At 67.5% G+C, this 25,654-nt stretch overlaps 3 protein-coding genes across 13 annotated transcripts; all 3 read right to left on the bottom strand.

Moving 5' to 3' along the window:
* Positions 1-87: 87 nt before the first annotated feature.
* On the bottom strand, positions 88-3,281 carry NUDT18 (nudix hydrolase 18). 4 transcript variants are annotated; one of them, XM_080370235.1, is made up of 4 exons: positions 3,180-3,281; positions 1,578-1,751; positions 1,290-1,498; positions 88-898 (listed from the first exon to the last, which is right to left on the bottom strand). In XM_080370235.1, the coding sequence occupies exons 1-4, from the start codon at positions 3,236-3,238 to the stop codon at positions 303-305; spliced, it is 1,038 nt and encodes a 345-aa protein (XP_080226361.1). In that variant the 5' UTR covers positions 3,239-3,281; the 3' UTR covers positions 88-302. The 4 variants fall into 4 exon arrangements, with proteins under 4 accessions (XP_080226361.1, XP_080226362.1, XP_080226360.1 ...); XM_080370236.1 differs by having other exon boundaries at positions 1,290-1,503; positions 3,180-3,275; XM_080370234.1 differs by lacking the exon at positions 3,180-3,281 and having other exon boundaries at positions 1,578-3,171.
* Positions 3,282-3,568: 287 nt separating this feature from the next.
* Positions 3,569-18,811, bottom strand: HR (HR lysine demethylase and nuclear receptor corepressor). 7 transcript variants are annotated; one of them, XM_080370208.1, is made up of 20 exons: positions 16,620-16,770; positions 16,365-16,476; positions 11,033-11,893; positions 9,489-10,356; positions 8,881-9,061; positions 8,262-8,491; positions 8,044-8,193; positions 7,867-7,953; positions 7,659-7,780; positions 7,411-7,489; positions 7,085-7,263; positions 6,766-6,972; positions 6,479-6,650; positions 6,245-6,320; positions 5,907-6,037; positions 5,698-5,805; positions 5,481-5,620; positions 5,232-5,399; positions 4,993-5,112; positions 3,569-4,911 (listed from the first exon to the last, which is right to left on the bottom strand). In XM_080370208.1, the coding sequence occupies exons 3-20, from the start codon at positions 11,840-11,842 to the stop codon at positions 4,849-4,851; spliced, it is 3,891 nt and encodes a 1,296-aa protein (XP_080226334.1). In that variant the 5' UTR covers positions 11,843-11,893; positions 16,365-16,476; positions 16,620-16,770; the 3' UTR covers positions 3,569-4,848. The 7 variants fall into 7 exon arrangements, with proteins under 7 accessions (XP_080226334.1, XP_080226335.1, XP_080226336.1 ...); XM_080370209.1 differs by lacking the exons at positions 16,365-16,476; positions 16,620-16,770 and adding an exon at positions 17,480-18,811; XM_080370210.1 differs by lacking the exons at positions 16,365-16,476; positions 16,620-16,770 and adding an exon at positions 17,070-17,466.
* Positions 18,812-21,496: 2,685 nt separating this feature from the next.
* REEP4 (receptor accessory protein 4) lies at positions 21,497-25,610 on the bottom strand. 2 transcript variants are annotated; one of them, XM_080370239.1, is made up of 8 exons: positions 25,287-25,610; positions 23,631-23,703; positions 23,484-23,560; positions 23,119-23,239; positions 22,875-22,988; positions 22,513-22,645; positions 22,273-22,418; positions 21,497-22,172 (listed from the first exon to the last, which is right to left on the bottom strand). In XM_080370239.1, exons 1-8 carry the CDS (start codon positions 25,316-25,318, stop codon positions 22,107-22,109), a joined length of 762 nt encoding a protein of 253 aa, XP_080226365.1. In that variant the 5' UTR covers positions 25,319-25,610; the 3' UTR covers positions 21,497-22,106. The 2 variants fall into 2 exon arrangements, with proteins under 2 accessions (XP_080226365.1, XP_080226364.1); XM_080370238.1 differs by having other exon boundaries at positions 22,246-22,418; positions 25,287-25,602.
* Positions 25,611-25,654: the final 44 nt, after the last annotated feature.

The following is a 25,654-nucleotide window of genomic DNA, read 5'->3' as shown; positions in this document are numbered from 1 at the left end:
ATTGCGTCCATCCCCCTCGCCAAGCATCTCCCAAAACCAGGACCCCCGCTCCCCTCCCCAGCCCCCTGCTTCAGCCGCAGCCCGATGGATGCAAGAAGCAGCAGCCGGGTTTATTTCTGCTCTGGCCAGCTCCTGGCCCACCCCAGGCCAGGACACAGCACCATACCCCGCGCCAAAACACCCCCCAACCTCGGGCAGCACATCCTGGGGCTCTCCCCTCCAGCACTGCAAGCAGGACCCCCGGCCACATGTCCCAGTGGGACCCCTGTACCCAAAGCCAGGCGGCAGAGGCTTACCAGGCACTAGCTGCGGACTGGCACCGTGGCCGCAGCACGGAGCCGCTGCAGGATGCGGCCCTTCAGGCTCTCCTCCTCCACATGCCACCAGCAGACGGTGGGGCTGCAGGGCTCAGGGGGGACAGCCCGAGGGCTGCCAGGTGGGATGCTCAGCAGCACATTGAAGCAGATGCCGTCAGCCCCCCCGGGGCCCCCAGCCTGGTGCTGCAGCCCCAGCAGCCCCAGGGGTCCCGGGCGGGGGTCTGCTGGCAGGCAGTCCCGTAGCAGCCGCAGCACAGGCAGGCGGAGACCCCCACGGAGCTCGGCTGGAGACATGCCGCAGGCCACCACGGGCAGGTGGGGGGTCCCGGCTGTGCCCAGCAGCACCCAAAGGTCCCCGGCGTCGTTGGCGAAGGCCACCAGGAGCCGCAAGCAGAGCAGGGCGCAGGGCAGCTCCTGCGGCAGCGTGGCGGGGTGCGGGGGGCTGCGGCGATAGCGTGCGGCGAGGTCCAGCAAGGGCAGGATGTCCAGGGCTCGCAGGGGCAGCGCACAGGGGTCCCCAGCCCACCACGCTGCTTGCAGGGACTCGGCGTCAGCCTCCTCCAGTGTCTTCAGGGTCCCACCTGTGGGCAGAAAGACGGTGATGCCCCAGCACAGGGGTGGCAGGGGATGACAATGCCCTGGCACAGGGGTAGGGGGGGGACAGTAGGACCCCAGCACTGGACTGGTGGGGGGTGCTGGTGCCTGGTCACGGGGCTGCTGGGGGCACCCAGACCCCAGCACAGGGCTTGGGGCAGGGAAGCCAGCATGGGTGCTGGCAGGGGAGAGCGATGCCCTGGCACAGGTTTGGCAAGGATGCCGATGCCCCGGCACAAAGGCAGCGGGGGACACCGATGCCCTGGCACAGGGCGGGCTGGGGGTGCCGAAGCCCATCGTGGGGCTGGCAGGGGATGCGCCAGGTGAGCCGCATCCTTCCCACGCCCCTTCAGAGCACCGAACGGCACAGGTACACACCGGTGGGGCGAGCGAGGAAGGCGAAGCGGATCCACGCCGGCCCCCTCTCCTCCAGCGCCAGCAAGGTGAGGGGGTCGCACTCCAGCCCCGTCTCCTCCTTCACCTCCCTCCGCATGGCGGCCACGATGCTCTCGCCGGGCTCCATCCTGCCGGCCGGCAGGTACCACCTCCCACGGCACTCGGGCTTGGCCTCCTGCACCAGCAGCACCCTGTCCTGTGGGGACGGCCAGGGGTCGGGTGGGCAACCAGGCACCACCGGGGTGGGGGGTCCCGTGGGGGCTGCCTCACCTCCTCGTTGAAGAGCACGGCCAGGACGACGTAGCAGACGTTCCTCCCCAGGCGGATGGGACCAGTGGGTGGGGGGGGACCCTCAAAGCTTGTCCCCACGTCCCAGCCGCCGCCACCCAGCACCGCATCCAGCTCCGGAGCCTCCCCCATGGGACCGGGGGTCCCGCAGGCTGGCTGGGGAGGCAGGGGGCAGAGCCCTCAAGCACCCACTCAGGGGGTAGCGGGGTTCTGGGGGGGGGAGGGCACCCCCCAGACATGCAGGCGGGGGGACAGGGAGCCCCGGCGCTGCCTGGGCTGGAGGAGGCGGTGAGGGAGGGGGTCCGGCGATTGCGGGGTGCAGGGGGAGGTGCAATGCGGGAAGGGGTCCCCCAGCAGTTGTGGGGTGCTGGAGGAGAAGGGCTTGCTGGACTGGGGGATGTGGAGGGGGGTGTAGGAGGGGAAGGGTCTGCTGGGCTGGGGGGGGACGTAGCAAGGGAAGAGCTCGGTGGCCTTGGCGATGCAGGGAGGGGTGCAGTAAGGGAAGGGTCTGCTGGACTGGGGGACACCCAGGGGGGCACAGGAGGGGAAGGGCTGGCTGGACTGCAGCGTGTAGGATGGGAAATAGTAAGGGAAGGGGTCGCTAGGCTTGGGGAGGCGGGGGGGGCTGCGGTAGGGGAAAGGCTTGCTGGACTGGGGGAGGCATGGGGGGGCACAGTAGGGGAAGGGCTGGCTGGACTGCAGGGCGTACAGGGGGCTGTAGGGGAAGAGCTCGCTGGATTTGGGGATGCAGGGTGGGCTGCGGTAGAGGAAGGGCTGGCTCGACTGCAGCACGCAGGGGAAGCTGAAATAGGTGAAGGGTCGGCTGGACTGGAGGGCGCTGGGGGGAAAGGGTCGGCTGGACTGGAGGGCGCTGGGGGGAAAGGGTCGGCTGGACTGGGGGATACTGGGGGAAAAAGGCCTGCTGGACTGGGGGATGCCCGGGGTGGGGTAGAAGGGCTGGCTGGGCTGCGGGGTGCAGGGTGGGCTGCCCCAAGGGGGGGAATCGGCAGGCTGGGGGGGCCAGGGGGTGCTGGACTGCAGGGCGCTATAGGGGAAGGGCTGGTCCGAGTATGGGGTGCATAGGGGGAAAGGCGAGGGGGACTGCGGGGGGCAGGGGGGCGAGCTGGGCTGCAGGGTGCAAGGCGGGGTGCGGGGCTGCGGGGTGCGGGACTGCGGGGTGCACCCAGGGGCGCAGCCGCGGAGAAGGGCGAGCTGGCACGCAGGGGGGGTGCGCTAGGGCCAGGGTCTGCGGGGGGGCAATGGGGAAGGGTCTGGGGGGCTGCAGGGGGCAATGGGGGGCCGGCTTTGGGGGTCCGCAGGGGGCAATGGGGGGCCGGCTTTGGGGGTCTGCAGGGGGCAATGGGGGACGGCTTTGGGGGTCCGCAGGGTGCACTAAGGGAAAGTCTGGGGTTTGCAGGGGGCAATGGGGAAGGGTCTGGGGGGCTGCAGGGGAAGGCTTGGGGTTAGCAGGGTGCGCGGGCTCGGGCCGAGCAGAGGGAAGAGCAGGGGCGCAGGAGGGGCGCAGCAGGGGCGCAAGCCCCCACTGCCCCCCGCCTCCCCCCGCGCATGCGCCAGGGCACTTACCGCGTCCCGGGGCTCCGCCGCACCGCCCCCGCCCACCGCGCTCTTCGCCTATTGGCCATCCCGCGGGGCCAGCTCGCATCCCATTGGTTAGTCCTGCCGCCACTTGCCTACGCGACTGCGGAGCGGGGCTCGGCCTTAAAGGGGCCGCGAGGGGCGCGGGGCGGTGCGTGGCGCAAGGTGCGCAGTGCGCGCAGAGCGGGCCACGGGAGCTGCGCGGCGCCTCCTGCACGGTGCTGCTTGCACGGTGGTAGTTACACAGTGCCCATTGCACGGGGCCAACTGCACGGTGCTAATGACACAGTGCTAATTGCATGGGGCCCATTGCACGGGGCCAGCTGCAGGGTGCTAACTGCATGGTGCCTGTTGCACGGGGCCCATTGCATGGGGCCAGCTGCAGGGTGCTAACTGCATGGTGCCTGTTGCACGGGGCCCATTGCATGGGGCCAGCTGCAGGGTGCTAACTGCATGGTGCCCATTGCTTAGCAGCAACTGCACGGTGCTAATTGCATGGTGCCTGTTGCACAGGGCCCTTTGCATAGCAGCAACTGCACGGTGCTAATTGCATGGTGCCTGTTGCACGGGGCCCTTTGCATAGCAGCAACTGCACGGTGCTAATTGCATGGTGTCCATTGCTTAGCATCAACTGCATGGTGCTAATTGCATGGGGTCCTCCATTGCATAGCACCAACTGCACGGTGCTCAGTTTACGAGGCCCATTGCACAGTGCTAGCTGCACGGTGCCAACTGCACGGTGCTGATAGCACGGTGCTGGTTACAACGTGTCTGTTGCATGGTGGCAACTGTAGGGTGCTAATTGCATGGGACCCATTGCATGCTGCTGCTTGCGCGGTGCTAGTTACACAGTGGCCGTCGCACGGTGCCAATTGCAGGGTGCCTGTTGCATGCTGCTGCTTGCACGGTGCATGCCGTGCGCTGCACAGCGCCTGGTCCATCTCCCACAGTGCACGTGGCTCTGCACAGTGCATCACACGGTGCAGCTGGCACCGAGGCCCCATTCACCATCAGTGGGGCACTGTGTGCAGGGGGGTGCCCCATTTTCCCCCATTATCCTTAGCGGGGTGCAGGGTTGCTCCAGGCAGCAATCCTGGGCAGAGCGCAGAGCGATCCCATTGCACCTGGTGCTCGGAGCACAGGGCTCCATGGACGGGGCTGCTTCCATCCTTGGAACAGACCTTTGGGCTGGTGGCAGGATGGAGCTGCAGCCAGGGACCCCAAACCCCTGGGCAGCACCGAGCTGTGCTGTCAGATGTTTTCCAGTTCTCCATGAGGCTGCCAGCACAGAGACCCTGCCAAACTCACCTCACCAGTGGCCTCAGCCAGCTGCCAAGGGCTGGCAGTGCCCCGTGCCACCCTGCTGGACCCCAGCTCTGCCCCCCTACCCCATCCCCAGGCTCCCGGAGCATCCCTGCTGGCGGATGAGGATGCAGGGGCTGCTGCTGAGCGGGAGAGAGACGCTGAGGTGGGTGCTGGTGGTGCCGGCGGCCCCGGCACACTGCAGACACTTTATTCCCCAGCTGCCCTGCACTGAGCCACCCCGGGCGGTGGCGGAGCAAAGCACCAAGCGAGAGATGCCCGGGCCCGGCTCTTTGTGGCCGTGGCCACCAGCGCTGGCTTTGCTCGAGCATCCTTCCAGCGTGTCGTGGCCACCTCACTTGCAGCCTTGCAGGACGCCCACAGCCTCCCGCACGGCGGAGAAAATCATGCCGTCCAGCTGCAAGGGTGCAAAGAGGAGGGGTCAGCACGGCTCACCCCACACCGGGACCCTCGCACAGCCCACCACCCACCCACCCACCTGGGCGTGGAGCTGGCGTGCGGCCCCAGGGGGATCGGTGCTGTGGTGCCGGAGGCGGGTGGCGTTCTCCGGTGAGAGGAACCTCTGCTCCACGCTGATGATGCTGGTGAGGGTCTGCACCTGCCGGTGGCATGGTGGCATCAGGGACAGGGGCTCGGCCATGCCTCAGTTTCCCCAGGGGGCTTTGGCACAGCTGCACCCCAAATAGCTGCGCCCGGGGGGGTTGCAGAGCTGCCTACCTGGTGGGGAGCCCCGGCAGGGACCAGCACCGCATCCCCCAGGAACTGGAGGAGGGTCCAGCCGCTCACCCCGCACTCCTCACGCAGCCGCCTCCGCAGCGAGAGGTCCAAGTAGCGGCCGGGGGGCTCCACTGTGGCTGCCCCCTCCTGCCCTTGGTCCTCACGGGTCTGTGGGGGGCCGGGGGTGAGCCAAGGCAGGGGCCTGGGGGCAGGGGGGCTGGGGGTGTGCCAGGGAGTGATGGCACCCACCTTCTGCAAGAAATCCTGGATGCGGCCAGCATCCTCGGCACGGAAGATGTGCCACAGGGCACCAGGCCGGCTGCCAGCATCCCAGAGCCGCTCCTTCAGCAGCGCATCCACTCCGTCCGCATCAGCCTGCAGGAGCATGTCTGCGGGCAGAGGGGTGCTCAGGGAGAGCCGGGGCAGGGGGCTGGCATGAGGGGACCCCCCCATGCTCCCACTTTACCCTGCCGTGCCGGCAGCCGTGCTGCAGCGTGCACCAGGATGCTGATGGAGTCGGCCGCCTCCACCATCAGGTTTTTGGTCCCAATGGTCCGGTCCTGGGGCTGCACGCCTGCAAGTGGGGGCAGGGCGGTGATCGAGGGGTGAGCATCACCGTGGAGCCCAGCTCACCCCCCTGTCCTGGGCACCAGGGTGCTGCCAGGAGGCACTCACCGTAAGCCACGCAGACACGCGGGCGCAGCCAGCGCCGGCCCCGTTGGCCACGCAGGTAGGTAGCCAGGTTGAGGCGGCCAGCAGGCCCGCAGTACTCCGGCAGAGGCAGGCTGGCACTCAGGTTGGCAGCCCTGTGGCACAGGCATGGTGCTCGATGCCGTGGCACCGGCTAATGGTGCTGGCAGAGCCTCCCCACCGCCCCCAGCCCTGCTCGCTGCATCCCACACCGGCATGCATCCTGCTGCTGCAGGGGCTGGCACCCAGCTGGCAAGGGGAGGGGTCACCAGGCTGCGTGGGAGGGGGGTACCCATCCTGGTGAAGCCACTGCCATCACCTACCGGCACAGCTCCATGTCCCCAAAGCCACTCTCCAGCTTCAGCAAGTGCCCGCCACCCTGCTCCAGCTCCGGGGATGCTGCGGGAGGGAGCATGGCATCACACACAGGGATGCGGGCATCATGCCGATGGGCACACCCTGAGCAGGGAGGGATGCACAGCCTGGCTCACTCCCCGCCCCCCCCCCTTACACCCCAGAATAACACTTGGGACCTCACAAACTCATTGCCCCCTTACCTGCGCTGGCGGCGAAGCCATCCCAAAACTCCTGGCTGCTCATTCTGACACGGCTCGCTGGTACCCGCAGGTTCACCGCCTCCACCGCCTGCTCCCCCCGGGCTGGGCGGAAGGATTCAGGTCCCCACAGCCGCCCCTCCAGCCTCTTCTGCAGCCCTGAAACAAGGACAGGCTGCCGGGGGCAGCAGGGGCTCAGCAGGGCTGGGGGTGCTGGGGGGTGCTGCGGGTCACGGGGAGGGGCTCTGTGGTGCCGCCACACATCCCTAGGGAGGCTGGGGGGGGCTCACCTGGCCCCGCCGCCAGTGCTCCTGGAAGAGCTTGTAGTTGCTGGCGTGGCTGGGGTCGTGCAGCCAGAGCAGCCCACTGGGTGCCAGGATGCAGTGGGAGGCGGGGGGCCCGGGGGGGCTCAGCTCGCCCCCCGCCTGCCTCTCCTGGATCTTCCTCTCCACCACGCGGGCGATGATGCTGTCCAGGATGCTGGTCAGGCGGTTGTCCTGAGGTGGGGGGGGATGCAAAGGGGGAGCCCCATCAGCCCACCCTGCCCCCTCTAGCCCTGCTGAGGGTTGAATGGGGGGGGGCAGCATGGAGGAGGGGTGCCCTGCCCACCCTGGGACTCACGCTGGGCAAGGCAGGCGAGACGGGGGCGAAGGCCATGCGCACCCCATCCTGCCCCAGGCACAGCTTGACAGCGGTGGAGGCGAGGAGGTCACAGAGGGTGGTGGTCTGCACGGCCCCCCGGGGAGGGGGTTGGCCCGGTGATGGTGGCCCCCCCTCGGGGCTCTCTGCTGGAGGGGAGAAAGGGGTCAGGGCTGCCCGCATCCTCCTCCACCTGTCACCCCCAACCTGTTATCCCATAGGGGATGCGGTGCAGCATCCCTGACCCCCCCGGAGCAGGGCTGTCCCCGCAGCGGGGGGGCCACAGCTGGCCCTACCTTCTTTGATGGGCCGGGAGGTGTCGGCTTGGGCATCGCTGCTGGGTGGGAGGATGGGCACCGCGACCCCCGGCAGCTCCTGAAACACCCCGGTCCATGTGGGCAGACAGGGGGAAGCCACATGCCCCCTCCCCAGGGCTGGTCCCCTCCCTAGCATCATGCACAACCCCCCCCGCCAGCACACTGTTGCAGGGGTTGGGGTACACCAGCACCCCTTTCCCCCCCCGCAGTGCACAAATCCCCCATACCTGCCTGCTCCCGGGGGGCTCTGCCAGGCTGTGCTCCGCAGCCCCCTCCCTGCAGGGACAGTGCGACTCGATGCTGAACTTGACCCGGACCTCGTGCAGCAGCTTCCAGAGCCGGGTCAGGACTGGGGACAGATGGAGACAGGCGGATCAGCCCCGGGCAGCAGGCAGGAGGGGGGGTCTTGGGGTCAGGGGGGGGACACACACTCACCACAGGTGGGGATGAACTGCGTGGGGATGAGGGATGCCAGGGGGTGGTCTTGCCCGGGGATGCACTCGGGCAGCCACACCAGATCCTCTGCGTCAGAAAAAGGGATGCGTTCGTCCCTACCAAGCCCCCATCCAAGCTGACACCCTCTTAGCAAGCCCCCTCCCCCCATCTCTGTACCGTGGCTGTCAGCCTCCCGCCTGCTGCGGTGGCAGTCGGGGCACAGCTGGAAGCCACATCTGGTGCAGCTCCAGTGGGAGTTGAAGAAGCCGCGCTGGCAGGCGTCGCAGAGCTGGGGGGCTCCTTCCCTCCGCCTCCAGGCTGTCACCCCTGTATGAAACACAGCCCTCAGCCTCCCTGCTGTCCCCCGTGTCACCCCCACCCTGGTCCTGGCTTACCTTCAGGCCTGCCGGGGGCTCCTGGCCACGTGTCCCTGTCCCTGCGGACGGCCTCGCAGAAGGGGTCCCCCAGGACCCCCAACAGGTACTTGGCCAGGCAGAGGCTGCTCCCCGCGCTCCTGCTCCCTCGCTCAGGGCCGGCCGCCTCCAGCTGCAGCATCTCCCCCTCTGCCTCCCCCAGCGTGAAGAAGCCATCAACGCTCAGCTCCCCGCCATCCCCAAAGGCGAACCTGCAGGGCGGAGGGAACAGGAGGGGATGCTCCGAAGTGGGATGATGGGAGAGGATGCTCAAAAGCTGGGTGATGGGAAAGGATGCTCCAAAGCAGGGTGACAGGAGAGGATGCTCAAAAGTCGGGTGATGGGAGAGGATGCTCCAAGGCAGGGTGACAGGAGAGGATGCTCTAAAATGGGGTGACAGGAGAGGATGCTCAAAAGCAGGGTGACAGGAGAGGATGCTCTAAAGGGGGGGTGATGGGAGAGGATGCTCTGAAGCAGGGTGACAGGAGAGGATGCTCAAAGCAGGGTGATGGAAGGGGATGCTCCCCGCATCCTGACATGAGCTGCAAGGAGCCTCCCACCCCGGGCAGGGCTCTGAGCTCTCCGGGAGCCCCAGGCTCACCTGCGGAAGTGCAGCAATCTGCAGGTGCTCTCAGGGGAATCTTCCTCCTCCTCCTCCTCACCTTCGGGGTGCCCCACGGCCCGGGCAGCGCAGGCACAGCACCGCGGGATGCTCTCAGGCAGGGCAGTGCAGGGCACACTCTGCAGGCACCACGGCTCCGGGCCAGCATGGCTCGGTGGGTCTGGGGGAGACAGGAGGTGCTTTGGGACACGGCACATGGGGACACACCAGCCAGGAGGGACTGGAACACCACGGCGGGGGCTGGAAACTGGGCCAGAAAGTAGGGCTGGAAAGTAGGGCTGGGGATCTGCAGAGGTCAGGGCTGAGATGCCAGCACCTCCCTGAGGAGGGCTCCGACCCAGCATCAGCACTTGCCACCCCCTGGGCATCACACCCACGGATGCTGCGCTATCCCAAAGGGGCATTTCTATACATCCCCACCCTGGGAGCTGCTGCCAGCCCCAACTGTGCTGGGAAAAACCCGAGTGGAGCAGATTTCCCAGCCCCCACATGTCCACAGCTCATGTCATAGGAACCAGGATGCAAAACTTCCCCAGGGATCGGGTGCTGCCACCGCCCCAGCCCCACCGTGAACCCCACTGCCTTACCTCCCTCTCCCAGCTCCATCCTCCGCTCCTCCGGGTCCCCTCTGCTCTCCGTGCCCTCACCCGGGCACACCATGGCCATGTGCTCGGTGGCCTTCGTGCCCCTCTTGGCAGCCCTGGCACCCTCGCTGGCAGTGCGGGGTCCGTCGGCGGTGCCGTGCGGGCGCTTGGCCGAGCGCTTGCCCTCACCGGCTGGCTCGGAGCCACCGTCCCGCCGGGGCGCCTTGCAGCGTGGCAGCGACTGCTCTGAGTGCCGCGTCAGCCAGGTCTTCTTCAGCTTGGTGTGGTTGCTGGGTGGGCATGGAAAATGGCCCCCCGGGATGCCCAGGGTGGGCTCGAAGGAGCCGAGAGCCTCACAACCCACCCCCGGGCACCCTTCGCAGCCCGATGTGGTGCAAAGGCAAGCCGGGGGTGGCTCCGGCTTGGCAAGGGCTGGCGGGTAGTGCCCATCCACGAGTGGAGACGATGGGTCGGGCTCCCCCGGTCCCAGCGGTGAGCTGGGCTGGTGGCTTTGGTATGCCAGGTGCTTGTCTTTGGGCTCAGAGGGCCGGCCTGGCCCCGGCTCCAGGGGGAAATCGGCGGTGTGTGGTCCTGTGCCCAGCCAGGGGCCCCTGCAGCCCCTCGCCGTGCCAGGCTGCAGGAGGAAGAGGGGGTGGCTGGCGCTGGGGGGAGGCGTGTGGGCATGGGGAGTGGGTACCACCGAGCTGCCCCCAGCTCGGCCATCCCTCCACGGGGCTCCCGGTAGCTCCGGCACTGCCAGCTCCCCCTCCCTGTCTCCATCCTGCCCTGCCTGGCTCTTGCCCAGCGGCTGCGATGGCGCTTGGTCCTTGGCCGGGGGGTGGAAGCCGGGCTCTTTCTTCGGGTAAAACTCCTGGAGGGGAGCAGAAGCTGTCAGGGCTGGTGTCCCCCCAGATGCGGGTCTCCACCTCTGCCTCCATCACCCACATCACTGAGAGGCGGTGATGGGGAGCACGCCGTGGCCCTGCCTCAGTTTCCCCCACCACCCTCCAGAGCTGGGCAGCTGCCTGGTGCTTTCCAGCCCCAGATGGCCGAGCCCGTGGGGTGCCCGTGTTGCTCCTGCCCGCGTGGGAAAGGAATGGGGAGCCGCAGTGGCACAGGGTGCGACGGGCGCACCCACGGCTGGCAGCTCTGCCTCCCGCCGCCTCCGTGCCGCGGCTCCTGCTGCCGTGACTCAGCCCGGGGACTTGCATCACGCCACGGGGCTGCGCCAGGGAGGAGAGCATCATCCTCCTGGGACGCATTGCCCCATCCCTTGGGGAGGCTGGGACCCCCCACCAAGCTGCAGGAGCAAGTGAGGGGCTGCATCCTGCTGTGGGTCGCCAGCACTGGGTACAGCCCAGACCTGCCCTGGGCGTGGGTGCCAGCATCACCTTTCGCAACCCACCGTTCCCAGCTGGGTTCAGCCGAGGCTGGAGCTCCCCGTCACCCAGGGGAGCTGGGGTGCAGCGGGGAGCCGAGCCCCGAGATCCCCACTCCGGTACCACCATCAGAGCCAGGCACCGGCACAGCCATCCGGAGTTGCCTACCTTCTTCCCTGAGCTGGAGCAGCCGTCGAAGGGGGCTGGAGCTGCCTTGCACCTTGGTGGGAGCCCCAGGTAGAGGGGCTGAGCCCAAGTGGGTGCGTAGGAGCCCAGGCGCCAGTCCACGCCGGCGAAGCGCCCATCACCCATTGTCCCTGGTCCCTCCGGCCCGCTGCCACCAAACGGGGGGTCAGCTGGGGGTCCAGTGGGCAGCAGCGAGGACAGGAGGAAAGGGCTGTGCTTGGCCTCCACGAGGAACGGGCAGTGGCGGAAGGACAGTGGGTCACCGGCCCCATCCCCTGCAGCGACACGGGGCTTGCCGGTGGTGCTGGGGCACTGGGTGTCCAAGCCCGGGAAGGCCAGGGGGTAGCGGTGGTACACGTGGCTGTAGAGGGCCAGGGGGGCCAGCACGGCCTCAGCCCACCGTGGTCCTGGGCGCTCCTTGCAGGGCTCAGCCCAGCCCGCCTTGGGCTGCCCATTCCTGGGGGGCAGCAGTGGAGGGAGCTCGGCTCCATCCTTGGGGCGGCACAAAGCATCCTGCAGGCACGGTGGGGCCAGTGGGTAGGGGCAGCCCAGCTGGCCACCAGCCAGCTCCCGGCCTGGCCCCAAGCATCTCTCGGAGCCCCTCCAGGGACACCCCTTCTCCGTTCCGTAGTTCAGCTTGCCAGGCTCTGGGTAGCCCGGGAGTCCCAGCTCAGCAGCCGTGCTTCGGGGCAAGACCATCCCGCTGCTCTCCATCCCCTGGGTGTCCTGTGCTGTGTCCTGGGCTCTCCTCCACCGCTGCGCGGTCTCCCCCATCTTCGTGTCGCTGGCCATGCTGCTCCGCCGCTCATGTGGTGCTCAGCGCCGTCCTGGGCTGGCCGGACCCTACAGGCAGGGAGCAGGGCATCAGCAGGGCATGTCACACTGCACTGAACCCTCCCTGAATGCTGCCGGGGCAGCTGTATACAGGTTGCAATAAGGGGGAAACTGAGGCACGGAGATGGTGGTGTTGGTGCTGGAGGGGCTGCTTGTAACCCCCCAGCTCCATCTTCCCCTGCTAGGTGGGAGGTTCCCTGGCACAGCGAGGGGATCCCGGGCTCCCACACCCCACGGCATCCAGCAGGATGCACGATGCGGCAGGGCACGTGGCTGGAGCGTGGGTCCCCGTCCCATCCTGGCCCTCCTGCACCCAGCCTGGCAGGGCTGGCGGCCGGGACGCACCTCGTGCCCACCCATCCCTCCGCACCCAGCCTGGCCACATGCCCGGCCGCTGGCACCCAGCGTGGGGAGGCCTTGCCCCACGCAGGTATTTGCCTCCGGCCAGGGCTGGGCTGCGCTTCCCAGGAGGGCTTGCAGCAAGGGGGGAGCTCCCAGCTCCCAGAGGCCCCTCCTGGTAGAAATGCCTGGGGAGATCCGCTGGGACCCAGGCCACACGCAGATGCGGGGTTCAAAGCCGGTCCTTGCAGCAGCCAGCGATCGCATCCCTTCCCAGCAGAGGAAAGCCCAGCCCCTGTCCCCTGCCCAGCCCCTGTCCCCTGCCCCGCAGCCAGAGGGGACGAGGGGGACAAGCCTGGGGTCACTCCGCTCCAAGCCACCGCTGCAGAATTGCAGCCCTGCCGTGGGGCAGGATGGAGCCACCCGGACTGCCAGGCAGCCAGCCGTGCCGGGGACAGGAGCTTGTGTCCCCAGAGTCACCTGACCCCATCACACCCCCTGCCCAGGGGAGGTCAAAGCCCCCGTTCCCGTGCTCCAGCACCCCGGGGCACCCTACCTAAGCAGGGACACCCACCCTGTCCCTCTGGGCCATGGGACCCAGCCGGGCTCTCCCATCCCCACCCTGGGAAGATGCTCCCGGCACAGCTCCCTCCCAGTGCCTCGAGGCTGCCCCACCACGTGCCATCCCCAGGGTCACCCCCCCGCTCCCCCGGGGGCAGCATCGTCCCCTGCCCTGCATCCCATCCAGAGCACAAGAAGCCAGTTCCGCCGCTCTGAGAGCATCCCCACCATCCCACAGCACAGCCAGCTACCTGGAGGGTCCATCAGGGACCCCGCCACCCTCCCTGCGGCAGCGAGGACAAGCGGGCGTCTCTGCCGGTGGCACCAGGTCCCAGAAAGGCAAAGCCGGGTGGGTGGGAGCACCTAGACCCACAGGCTGAAGGGATCCGGCTCTGGGATCTGGAGGAGGCAGAAAGCCGCCCGGGCGGCCCTGGGGACGTTCTTCTCTGAATTCTGGAGCTGGAGTTTTTGATCCATTGGCCTGGGGGGCTCCGTGCTCCTCCTGCCTATCGTCCTATGAGCGGGGGCTCCCGGTGTGCGGGGGGGTCAGGGAGATGGGCACCCAGGGGAGCAGCAGCGGTGGCGAGCAGGACCTTCCCCCGGCTCTAGGCAGCCTTGAGCATCTTGGGGCGAGCGATGGCAGGACGAGGCGGCGGTGGTGGCTCTGCTCCCCACGAGCGTGCAGCCTCCGCCAGCTCCCGCAGCGACTGGGCAGGCAGGAGGGCTGCTGGCGGCTGCTGACGCCCGGGAACCGGCACGGTGCCGGTGGTGCCACCCAACCCTGGGGGCACCGGTGCAGGCAGCAGCGGCCGTGCCAAGGCGGGCAGGTGTGCTTTGCCCCGTGCGAAGAAAGCACCCTTTGTTCAGCAACGCGGCCGAGCCGCCCCATCGCCAATGAAAGACGCCGGCCGCCCGCTCCGGGCGAAACTGGAATGGGAGAAACACTGGGATGGGCCAAGCGCCCCAGTCCTAGTGCTGGGAGGGCTGGAGGTGGCATGCCTGGCACGGAGCACACGGCCACACCATGGGCTGGGGGTCTGGGGGGCTCACAACCCCTTTGGTTTTGCCCAAATGGCAAGGAGCTGGCCTCAACCCGCGCTGCCACTTTGCCCATGCTACAGTCCAGGGTCACCCTGGCTCACAGCCGAGCCTTGTCTCTCCACTGCCATCCCTCCTCCGGCTGCCTGGGATGAAGGCAGAGCTCCTCTACCTCCCTTCCCGGCTGCAGGGCAGGATGTGACCCAAGGGGTGCCGAGGGGCTAACACAGAGCACCGCTGCGATCGCATCCTGATGCCACCGTCCCACTGAGGGGCACCTGTGACCACTCAAACCCCTGCCCCACAGCCCACCGGGTGAGAGCTGGGACCCATCACCCTGCGGGTGCTCAGTGCACCATCACCCCCCCACCCCCCGAGCACCAGTACCTCCCAACAGCACGACAACACTGAGCACAAACACCCCCTCCCACCTCCCCATTGCCCACGCTGGGGGGGGGGGGGGCGATGCTCCAGCCGGGTGCCCGAGGCAACAGGTCAGGTGGGTCCCCCCAGGTGGGCACCCCATTTCTGGGTTCCCAGTAAGGGACAGGGATGGGGGCTGGTGCCAGCAGCACTGGGCGAGTTTATGTAACGTGTGAGCACGTGTGTCCCAGGGACACCCTGCGCACAGCTCGCACGCCTTACATAAACCGCAGCCGCTCCGCACAGCCTCCCCCGGCGCGGCACAGCACCACGGCACAGCACCGCGGCACGGCGCAGCACCCGGAGGCTGGCGGGGCTGGGGGCGCGGGGCGATGGGGCAATGGGGTGAAGGCAGGCCACGGCCTGCGTGAGCCCAGCAGCGTGATTAACATCAGACCTTCGTTACAGCTCAGCAGCTTCCTTGCGGTCTGGCCCCGCTGGCAGCGAGGAGCCATGGTTAACCCTTGCTGGCCAGGGCATGGCCGTGGCTTGGGGTGCTGGGGTCCCTTTGCAATGCTGGTGGGCATGGTGCTGGTCTCCATCCCCCCCACCCCCCCCCCAGCGTGGGTGAAGCCATGGCGGGATCCCTCCCCGAGCCCCACTCGCTGTGGAGGGGAGAGTTCGGGGGGACACGGTGCCCGGCTGCTGCTCGCTGCACCCAGTGGGTGCCAGGGAACAGGGAGGGGACCCAGACAGGGCTTGGGGCGTGGGTGAGCCTGCGCCTTCACTCGATGAGAAGGCGCTGAAAGACAAACTCTCCTCCCGTTCCCTCCCTCCGCTCCCCAGGGATGATGGCTCCGGCAGGGCTAGGGGGGGAGCAGGCATCTGGGGGGAACCCTAGGGAAGGGTCTGCAGCATCCTGGCACGGCCGGGTGGGTCGGCAGGTGCCCACAGCTATGGGGGCCGTTGTGGTGGTGCTGAGGGAGCGACCGAGGAGGGGTCAGGTGGGGAGGGGGATGGACACACCGCCCTGCTGCTGCCAGGCCCCAAGGAGCAGCCCTTGCTGGGGCAGGGCAACGAGCACGAGCCGGGGGATGCTGGAGGGAATTTCCCACCCTGCACTGGGGTAGCATCTCTGTGCCCTCCCCACGCTCCACTGTCCCAGCTGCCCTCAGCTCCCAGCCATGGCAGGGCTGCTCCTCCCGTGCAGGGGAGCCTCAGGCCCTCGTGAAGCCCCCCGGGGCCAGCACACCCCCTCGTGGGGCAGCCACACTGCTGGCAAGCTCTTCTGGGGCTTGGCCATCGTCCCACCCCATCCCCAGGAGCGGGATCCCTGCCTGCCTCCCACGGCACAGCGGCTCCGGCCTGGGTCCCTCCGCTCCCCGCCTGTCCCGGCACGACCCGTGGAGGGTCCCAGAGCAATCCGGGGGGTGGTCAGGGCTGGGTTTGACTTGTGCCAGCTCAGGCTTTGCTGGGAGAATCCCCCCTGCTCCATGGGGGGGGGGGGGGGGGGGGGGGGGGGGGCTCTGCCTTGGTGGCTCGGCACAGCCAGCCACAGAGCTCAAATCTCCCTGGTTTTTCCCTTAAATCGAAGGGCGAGCAGAGGGACCGCGAACACCCATGAGCCAAGCGCTGGCCAGAAAGACACCACGGGAGGCCGGAAGCGCCCAAATTAGAAACCTTGGCATCCCTGCCCCGCTGGGTGCCGGAGGATGGGGAGCGACGCTGCAAGGACGTGGGGTGCAGGGACACTGTCCCCACAGCGTCCCCTGGGACCATGGGGGGATGCATGGCCGTGCAGGGCAAGGGGCTCACAGGATGCTCCAGTACTGAGGAGGGGGATCCCGGTGCAAAAGGCTCAGTGGTACCCCGACAGCCCCTCTTAGCGCTGATGCTCTGGCAGCCGAGGTGCCTGCCAGCCCTGTCCCAGTGCCCACGTCACCTGTCCTGGCACCCCGAGGGATGCCAGTACAGCCCCCAGACCCACAAGCCACCCCTCTGGCTGGGAAAACAGCCTGAAATCCAGGTTTTTTCTTACGCAAAACGAACTCTCCGGCTTGCCCAGAGCCCCCTCCAGCTTCCTCTGCATCCACAGAGCCCCAGCCCTTCCTCCTCCTCCTCCTCCTCCTCCTCCTTAGTCCTCCTCCCAGTCCCGGCACTGAGCCCTGCACGCACCTACCTGCCTCCACTGCGGCGCAGGTGAGGAAGATGAGGACGCAGGCAGAGGAAGGCAGCCCAGTTCCCCCCCTTGCCCAGCACCGGGCGCGATGGCCGCAAGAGCTTTTGCTAATCTGCACCCGGTGAAAAAAAAAAAAAAAAAAGGAAAAAAAAAAAAGGAAAAAAAAAAAAACAAGGAAAAAAAAAAAAAAAACCACGTCAAACCTTCAGGAGTCTGGAGGCTGCGGCGGAGCGGAGGGCACGGGAGGACACTCACTCCCACACGAGCAGCTTTCTGGGAATTAGGGCCACAGCCCAACTGCTCTGGCAGCCTGCGCTCCCCTCCAGCCCTGGCTGCCGGTACGTGGCCTGGGCAGCCGCCCCGCCGGTACGGCCTCGCCGCCGCAGGGTCGGACGCTGCTCCCGGCCCTAATCTCCCGCTTTCCCTCCGGGGAGGTGAGTAAGCATCGCTAATCCCGCTTGCTTCGCTGCTGGGGAGAGATGAGCCGCTTTCCCCAAGCTGGGGGCTGCACCCGGACACCCCCTGCCCTTCCTGCAGCCCGCAGAGGGGAGGGCGGCATGGGTCACCCCCTTCGCCCGACGGGATTTGGGTGCTGTGTGCCCTCGAGGTGAAGGCGGGGATGGAGTGAGGAGATGGAGACAGCAAAGCAGCTCGTCCCCATCAGAAGGGACCAAGGGACGTCGCAGCTGCCCGCAGCCAACCCACCTTTGCCGGTGGCCCCCATGCCCGCCCCACACACGACGGGGGGGATGCTCAGGGGGGATGCAGGACCCGGCGCTGGACGCTGCTGGGTGTTCCTTTCCCAGTATCCCTCATTCCCATCCCGGGGGAGGACAGGCAGGACAAGCTGTCCCGGGCAAGCCCCAGCGCGGGGGCACAGTGCCCGTCCTGTGCCACCCCCTTGGCACCCCCCCACCCCGCCTGGGACTCCTGTTTACCCAGCCCAGCGCCAGCAACCAGCTTCAAATACCTTGATGTAATTAAAAGCTCTACCCCGGGGCCCAAAGGCTTAGGACGGCAGCCAGGGACACGGGCAGCCCTCTGCCACCTGCGTGCGGAGAGGCAGGGCAGGCAGCTGCCTGCTGCCCGCTCACCCAGGTACCCCCAGCACCTACCTGGGGGAGCAGCCGGGGGTCTCCTGCCCTCAGCCTGGGCCCCTCTTCTGCCCGTGCCCCGGGGTGCCCAGCCGCCAGCCGGCCATGGTGCTGGGCAGGCTGGCAGAGGCCGATGGGGCGGCACGGCTCCTGGCGTGGGGAGAAGGGAGTTCACCAACGATGGGCAGCCCCCTGCCCGCTCGCTGCTCAGACCAAGGCAGTGCCTCAGTTTCCCTTGGTGCCCCCGGTGATGCTGCTGGGGGGTCCCCAGTACCACTCTCCTGAGCGGGGTCCCCAAAATTCCCAGGCAAAAGCCTCCGGTGCTGTGGCAGGGACGCGGCTCCAGCCTTGGGATACGGAGCCGGAATGGTCCTCGGTGCCAGCGCAGGCAGGGCCAGGCTGTGAGCGGGGCTGGCTGGGGACAGACGGGTCCCCGGGGGGACAGGCGGCTGCGAGGAGGGGAGGGGGTGTGGGGGGGTGAGATGCAGCATTCCTTCAGCCATGTCCTCCCACACTCCCGTCACCTCGAACGCCCCTTCCCCGGCCCCTCCTGCCACCGCGCTTCCCACTCCCCATCCTCTTCCTCACCAGCGGGGTGATGGCAGCCTGGGGGCAGGTGTGTGTTTGAGGACATGGTGGTGGTGGGGGGCGGGGGGGGGGGGGAATGGTACAAGAAAGATGCTCTCTGTGTGTGTGTGTGTGTGTGTGTCCCAGAAGGGAGGAGGAAGGTCTTACCTGCCCGGCAGTGATGGGGAGGGGGGCTTTCAGCCCCTGCCCAGCCGAGCCCCCTGCCCACGGGCAGCACGCTGCCTGCAGCTCCGCATCACGCCTCCTTGCCCTCTGCGGCAGGCGGCAGCTGAAAGCTCCCGGGGCTGCCAGAAAAGAGGCTGCATTTAAACAACAGACATAATTATGCTTTTGATACCGTCTGCTAAAAATACAGCGCTGTGCCGCGCGGGGAGCCATGTGTGCACGGCCTCACATGGCTCCTGCCTGGAACAGCTGACTCAGGCAGCGGGGCCGGGGACAGGGGGGAGCCCGGCGGGGACCAGGGGCAGGGGACACCCAGACCCCCTCACTGAGGAGGGGCCAGCCTGTGGGAATGGGCTGCTTTGCCAGGACCCCCCGAAAAAGCCAGCTTGGGGGGCTGAGGGCAGCTCCAGGGATGGCACCGGCATCCCCCCCACCTCTCCAGAAGGGTAGCAGCCCCCAGGTTGGTGGCAGTGGGGTAAAATGCGCTGGGAAAGGGGCAGGGGGGTGGGGTGGGGTGCAGGAGCGTGGCTGGGTCGGTGCCACCAGCATGGGTTGCGGGGGCTCAGCCAGTACCCGGCGGCAGCATGGGGGATGCAGGAGGATGCTGAGGGGTGGGGGATGCAGGAGGATGCTGAGGGGTGGGGGATGCAGGAGGATGCTGAGGGGTGGGTGCAGCAGGGCACCCAAAGCAACCCACTGTTCCTGGGGGGGGGTCTGGCCAGCAGATCCTATTAACAACTAAGAGCCCCTGCTGCCCTGCGACCCAGCAGTCCCCGGGGAGGATGCTGAGCCAACCCCCCCACGGCCAGGCCGCGGCAGCCCCCGGGCGCTGACCTTTGGCAGTGCCAAGGCACCGGCTCATGCCATCTCCGGACCGCTGCCCTCCCGGAATAGGCAGTGCCCGTCCCAGGGCCACCAGCTGCTGGGGTTTGGTATCGTTCTTCCCCTGTGCATCCCTGTCACGCTGGGAGAGGGGACACCCCTGCGTCACCTGGTCCCCCTGCCAGCTCTCTGGGATGCAGGGCAGCCCTGGGAGGGGAGCAGGGGGCTGGGAGGCACAGGGGGGGGGGGGGGGGGCTGGCAGGAGCAGCAGCCCGACCCTCGCTCCCATTAACGCCTAATGGGGAATCACAGAATGGTTTTGGTGGGAAAGGACCTTTAAAGGCCACCTGGTCCCATAGCCCCGCAGCGAGCTGGGACATCTTGGACTCCATCAAGTTGTCAGAGCCCCATCCAACCTGACCTGGAACGTTTCCAGGGATGGGGCATCGACCACCCCCATGGGCAACCTGCGCCCGTGTCTCACCGCCCTCAATGCAAAAAAAAAAAAAAAAAAAAAAAAAAAAATCTTCCTTATATCTAGTCTAAACCTACCCTTTTTTAGCTTAAAACCATTTCCCCTTGCCCTATCACTACAGGCCCTGCTAAACGGTCCATCCCCATCTTTCTTTAACCATTTAGCCCCCTTTAACCATCGAAAGCCTGCCCTCCCAGGAGAGCTGCTCCAACCCTCTGACCATCTTTGTGGCCTCCTCTGGACCCACTCCGGTAGATCCGTGCCTCCCCGGTGCCGAGGAGCCCAGAGCTGGGCGCAGCGCTGCAGGGGTGGGGGGGGTCTCACCAGAGGGGCAGAACCCCCTCCCACGACCTGCTGCCCACGCTGCTGGTGATGCGGCCCCAGGGTACGGGAGGATTTCTGGGCTACGTAAGCGGGGACGCAAGCCAGCCAGCTAATTCCTGCAGCCCCCGTGCAGCGCGGGGATGTGCTTCACCCCGTTGCGGTGGGGACAGACCCTGCCCCAGGGCCAGGAGGGGCTCAGCCCCCCCCCGCTGCCAGCACAGCCTGGCACCCCCTCCCCAGAGGGGGTTTGCATCGTGGCCGGGCAAGCTCAGGTCAGCCACGTAATTGCTGGGCTGGGGCACTGCCAGTCGAGGGAGATTACGGCTTTGCTGACTGCAGCCTGGCACAGGACCGCGAGCTGACACAGCTGGGATCAGCGCTGGCACCCGAGGGAGCTGCCTCGGCCCCCAGGGGACAGGCTGCACCACCCCGGGCAGCTTTTGTCCCCTCCTCGAGTTTCTGTGTGTCGTCCCCCCCCCCCCCCCGGGGAATATACGGGACACTTGCTGAAACAGGGGAAGGGCACCAGGACTCCTGGTTCCCTTCCCAGCTCTATCTTAGAACTCTCTGGTGCTCGTGCCTCAGTTTCCCCAAGCTGGGAAACACAGCGGTGCCCACCGACCCCCCACCCCGGGGCAGGGGTGATGCTCAGGCTCCAATGCTGCCATCTCACTCGCAGCACACCCCAGCCAGCCCTGGGGCCAAGGGGCTCCTGGGGGAGCCCCCACACCCCAGCTCAGCATCCCAGCCCCCGGTACCCAGGGCGGGCAGCCTGCCCCAGCAGCCTCCCGGGGCTGTATCCTTGGAGGAACCATGCTCCCTAAGCGGCTTTAGGGGGATTACAGGCAGCCCCCTGGCCCTCGCTCTGTCCCCACCCAGCCTTCCTTCTCCGCTGCTTTAAGTAATCGTCTCTGAGACAGTTTTACACGGCTAATCCAGCCACCTCCACCTAATCTGCCCCAACACCCCTGCCTGCCCTGGGCTGCCCCCCTGCCCAGCTCCGCGCTGGGATGGCTGCCTCCCCCGGGGGGGCTGCAGGCAGCGGCAGCCACCCTCCCTGCCCTGGGAAGATCCCCAAAGGCAGAAAGCAGCCAGGGGCTAAAAATAAAGCTGGCCTGAGCACCGAGGGCAGGAAGGATTGGGAGCAAGGGGATTGATGCCAGAGAGCAGGGCACCGGGGGACAGGAGGGTTGCCAGGGGTAGGAGAGGCAACACGAGCAGCGTTGTCACCTTGTGCCACCCTGCCTGCCCCGCAGAGACTTTGTGCCCCGTGTCCTCCACCTGGGCAGGGGGCAAGTCGCTGGGGGCAGGAGCAAAGGAAGCCGAGACCCCCCTGGTGAGATCACAGAGCCCCGGTGGGGAGAGGGCGGCTGCCCACGGACGGGGCCATCAGGACAAGCCAGAGCTGGCAGCCAGGACAGGGACGTCTGTCCCCAGCCCTGGCCGTGCGCCGGGGGTCCGGGTGTCCCAGCGGGGCCACGGCTGCTGCTGCCACGCTGTGGGGGCCACAGCTGCTGCAAGGAGGGGCCGAGATGCATCCCTGCACCCCAGCACCCATCTCCCTCCACCCTCAGGCCCATGGAGACCCAAGCACAGCACCCTCCCCTTGGAGGGTCCCACACTCCCCAGGGAAGGGGACAGCACTTAAGCAGAGGGGACAACTGTTCCTAAAAGTCCGAAATAACATTTATTTTTCCATGTACAAAACCTCTTCCGAGAGAGGAGAACGTTAAAAGCCGTGTGGTGCTGGGCTGGGCATGGTCAGGTACTGCTGCCCCAGTTTCAAGTATGGGGGTGTCAGCCTGCAGGTGGGGGGGACACCGTGGCCGGGGGCTGTGTCTTTGGCATCAGGGGACAGACGGGCCAAGGCACGTTCCCTCTTTGGCTCCCACAGGAGAGGGGATGTGGGGAGTAAGGCATCACGGCAGCAGGAGAAGGGGGGTGCCCAGCAGAGCCTGTAGTGTTCATTGGGAGGGCGGGGGGAGGGGGGGGCAGACCCCACATGAGAGGCGCTGACCTGCAGCAGCAGGGTCTGGGTGGGGGTCTGGCTGGCAGCAGCGCGGGGGCCAAGCTGCCCTCCCCTCCATGAGGCAGCCAGAGGTGCACAGTGCGGCCAGGCAGGCGCAGAGGTCAGAGAAGATATTTACAGTGTAACGTGGGAGGAAGCCCCCTCCCCGGGGCTGGGGTGGGGGGTGGGCGCAAACCACAGCTCCCTCCCGATGCTGCAGCAGCAAACTAGTGTTAAGACTCTTGGCAGAGGGTTTCCTGGGAGCATTAGCTGTCCTCCTCCGGCGGAGCTGCTTTCTTCCTGATGCGGCTGCGCAAGAGCCGAGTAGAGACCTGGGTAGGGGGAGGGATGGGTCAGGTCCCTGTCACCCCCGCCCCACGCCACCGCTCTTCCCCCCCACGGTACCTCTTTGCCAGACATCTTCTTCCTCACCGTGCGCAGGCTCTGGCTGCGGGAGAGGGACTTGGAATCCCGGCTGCGGGGTGAAGGCATGGGCGAGACCTGCGAGTCCGAGTGGAGCTCCTCGTCCTCCGTCGTCTCACTCTCGTACTCCTGGTCAGCCGAGGGCATGTTGTAGCCTAGGGACAGAGGGGCACATATGAATGCCCGCTCCCCCCACCAAGGGGCCTCACTCAAGCCCCCAGCCGCTGTGATAGCCCTGCTCCAGCTCACCCAGCAGCTGCCTGCAGCTCTCCGGCTCCTCCAGGTACAGGGGGTCCCGGTAGTGCACAGGGGCTTCATCAGGGATGGAGCGCAGGTCCTGCATGCTGAAGCTGCGCAGCCGCCCAGCCAGCGCGCCCTGGCTCTAACCAGGGGGGACAGGGGACACAGAAAGGGACACAGAAAGGATGGAAGTGAGCCCCGCGGGGCAAACCCCAAGCACCGCAGCCAGGCATCGACAGCCCAGGGCGATGCAATCCCCCTTGGCAGGGGTCTGCACGCAGAGACCCCTCTCCAGGCACCCACACCACCGAGGCCACCCACGCTGGGGTGGCAAGCTCCTCCTGGGGTCCAGCCTGTCCCCTACCCAGTACCTTGGTGGCCGCCTGGACCGCGGCCGCAGCTGCCATGTTGAGGCCCCTCTTGCCGAAGTGCACCACCGTCTCGTAGCTGCGCTCCCTGATCCGGATGATGTACGTGTCGATCTCCTGCCGAGACCACCGCACCGCGGCGGTGCTGAGCATGCACAGCGCCACATCCCAGGGCATCACCAGCCCAGCGGGTTAAGCCTCCTCCCCCCGGAGCACAGGGGACTCCCCCGAGCCAGGCAGCCCTTACCTTCTCGTTGCGGGAGAGCGCGGGGTGCACGACCTTGCGGTAGATAAGGCTGGCCCCCCGGGTGTAGGGGCAGAGCAGCCAGATGAGGAAAGCCGTCTTAATTTCATAGTAGAAGGGAAACCTGCCGGAGAGGGGGAGGAGATGGGGGGGTGAGCAGATGCCAGCAGGGGGTCCAAGGGCACATCTTGCTCCCTTGCACCCCCCCTAGCATCAAGCCTGGAGACCCCACACAGGGTCCACCAGGCAGCAGGGCAGCCCGTGCCCCTCTCCTAGCAGGCAGAGGGAGGAGGAAGCCCCCCTCCTTCCCCCCCTACCAGGGCACGGGGGCGCAGGCAGACCCGCTCCTCCCGGCACATCAGCCTCACCAGGAGATGAGCAGGTCAGTGAGGGTCTCCGTGGCGGTGAAGAGCGCAAAGATGATCCAGTACATCATCCAGCGGACCTGCGGGGAGCAGGGGGTCAGCCCGGGGCTGCAGCCCGAGGTGGGGGGGCTGCCCAGCGCCCCTACTCACATATTCCCGGATGTTTTTGGTCTTCACAGCCTTGTAGGAAGCATAGGCAGGGTACAGCATCCCAAAAACCAGCCTGTAACGGAGAAAGGGTGAGAGGCGCTCAGGCCAGGCTGTGGAGAGCAGCAAAGCTGCCGGCCCCAGCGCCCCAGCTTGACCTTGAACCCCACCAGCACCACACCGAGCCCGGAGCTGCCGGGAGAAGGGATGGCACCAGCCTGGAGCCGCTGCGGAGAGCCAGCCACGAGCAGGGTGGCACTGCCACCTCCACAGGGACCAGCTCAACCCCTTGAGGTGGTGGCGGGGGGCCCGGCACGGAGGGGACAGCCCCCTGCGGCCGGCCAGGAGGGATTCAGCTCCCTCTGAAAGGTGAAGGATGGGACCCACCCGCATCCCTGCGGCACGATGCTCAGTGCCCGGCACACAGGGCCTCGCCGTCGCCGCAGCACGCAGGCGACCTGCCAGCCCCAAACATGCCCTGTGGCACGGGGGCTTGGCTACTGCCCGCACCCACCTTCAGCCACGCTCCCCCCGACCACCTCCCCCATTAAACCCAGGTGCAGATGGGGCTGGGGGTCCCCACGCCCCCCTGCCACCCCCTCTCTCCCCATGGGGACTCCTCAGGCACACCTGGCCACTGGCCACCGAGCCCAGCTAGCCACAGCACCAGAGGCGGGGGGCAAGCCGGGCACAGGGACCCCCCCCAGCGCTGCAGGGACCCGAGCCCCCCTCCCCAGGCTGGCAGCATTTCCAGGATTGGGACCCTTACCCATTCCTGGGGGTGGGGTGGGGTGTGTGAAACCCAGCTGCTCCCATACACACACCCCGGGTCACCCAGCCGCAGTCCCCCTCCCCAAATCCCGCCTGGGGCAGCCCCCCCCCCAAATCCTGCCCCTAAATCCCGCCTGAGGCAGCCCCCCCCCCCCCAAATCCTGCCCCTAAAGCCCGCCTGGGGCAGCCCCCCCCCCCCCCAAATCCTGCCCCTAAAGCCCGCCTGAGGCAGCCCCCCCCCCCCCAAATCCTGCCCCTAAAGCCCGCCTGAGGCAGCCCCCCCCCCCCCCAAATCCTGCCCCTAAAGCCCGCCTGGGGCAGCCCCCCCCCCCCCAAATCCTGCCCCTAAAGCCCGCCTGGGGCAGCCCCTCCCCCAATCCTGCCCCTAAAGCCCGCCTGGGGCAGCCCCTCCCCCAATTCCCCCAATCCTGCCCCTAAAGCCCGCCTGGGGCAGCCCCTCCCCCAATCCTGCCCCTAAAGCCCGCCTGGGGCAGCCCCCCCCCAAATCCTGCCCCTAAAGCCCGCCTGGGGCAGCCCCTCCCCCAATCCTGCCCCTAAAGCCCGCCTGGGGCAGCCCCTCCCCCAATCCTGCCCCTAAAGCCCGCCTGGGGCAGCCCCTCCCCCAATCCTGCCCCTAAAGCCCGCCTGGGGCAGCCCCCCCCCAATCCTGACCCAAAGCCCGCCTGGGGCAGCCCCCCCAAATCCTGCCCCCAATACCGCCTGGGGCAGCCCCCCCCCAAATCCTGCCCCTAAAGCCCGCCTGGGGCAGCCCCCCTAAGCCCCCCCCGCCACGGGGCCGGCACATGGAGCCCCCCGGGGGGGTGCTGCCCGTTCAATAGGGTCCCCCGCTTTGTTACGCACGGGTGGGCCCCCCCGGCCCCCACTCACACAACGATCCGGCTGAGTAACCAGGACACCATGGTGAGGCCGGGCCGGCAGCCCCGGGCGGGCGGGTCAGCGCTTTCGCCTCCCCCGGGTCCCCGCGGCAACGGCCGGAAGCGAACGGAGCAGCTTGAATGTTGCAGCTTCCGGTTGCGCGCATGCGCAGCCACGCCCCCCGCCGCTCTTAAAAGGGCAACGCCGCGCCGCAAAAGGGCGACGCCAGCTTTTAAAAGGGCAACGCCAACTCTTAAAAGGGCCACAGCAGCCTTGCAAGGGGCGCGCCCCACAAGCGCAGTGCAGTAGTTTATGCCCTACCAGCCAAAATGAGTTTGTTGTTTGTTCGGGTGTTTTTAATCTTCGAGTAGGGAGGTAAA

Source organism: Falco punctatus (assembly GCF_963210335.1).
Source record: "Falco punctatus genome assembly, chromosome: 20".
In the NCBI taxonomy this organism is placed as follows: Eukaryota; Metazoa; Chordata; class Aves; order Falconiformes; family Falconidae; genus Falco; species Falco punctatus.
Note: the sequence above shows the minus strand (reverse complement) of the source record. Positions and strands in the feature narration are given on the sequence as shown.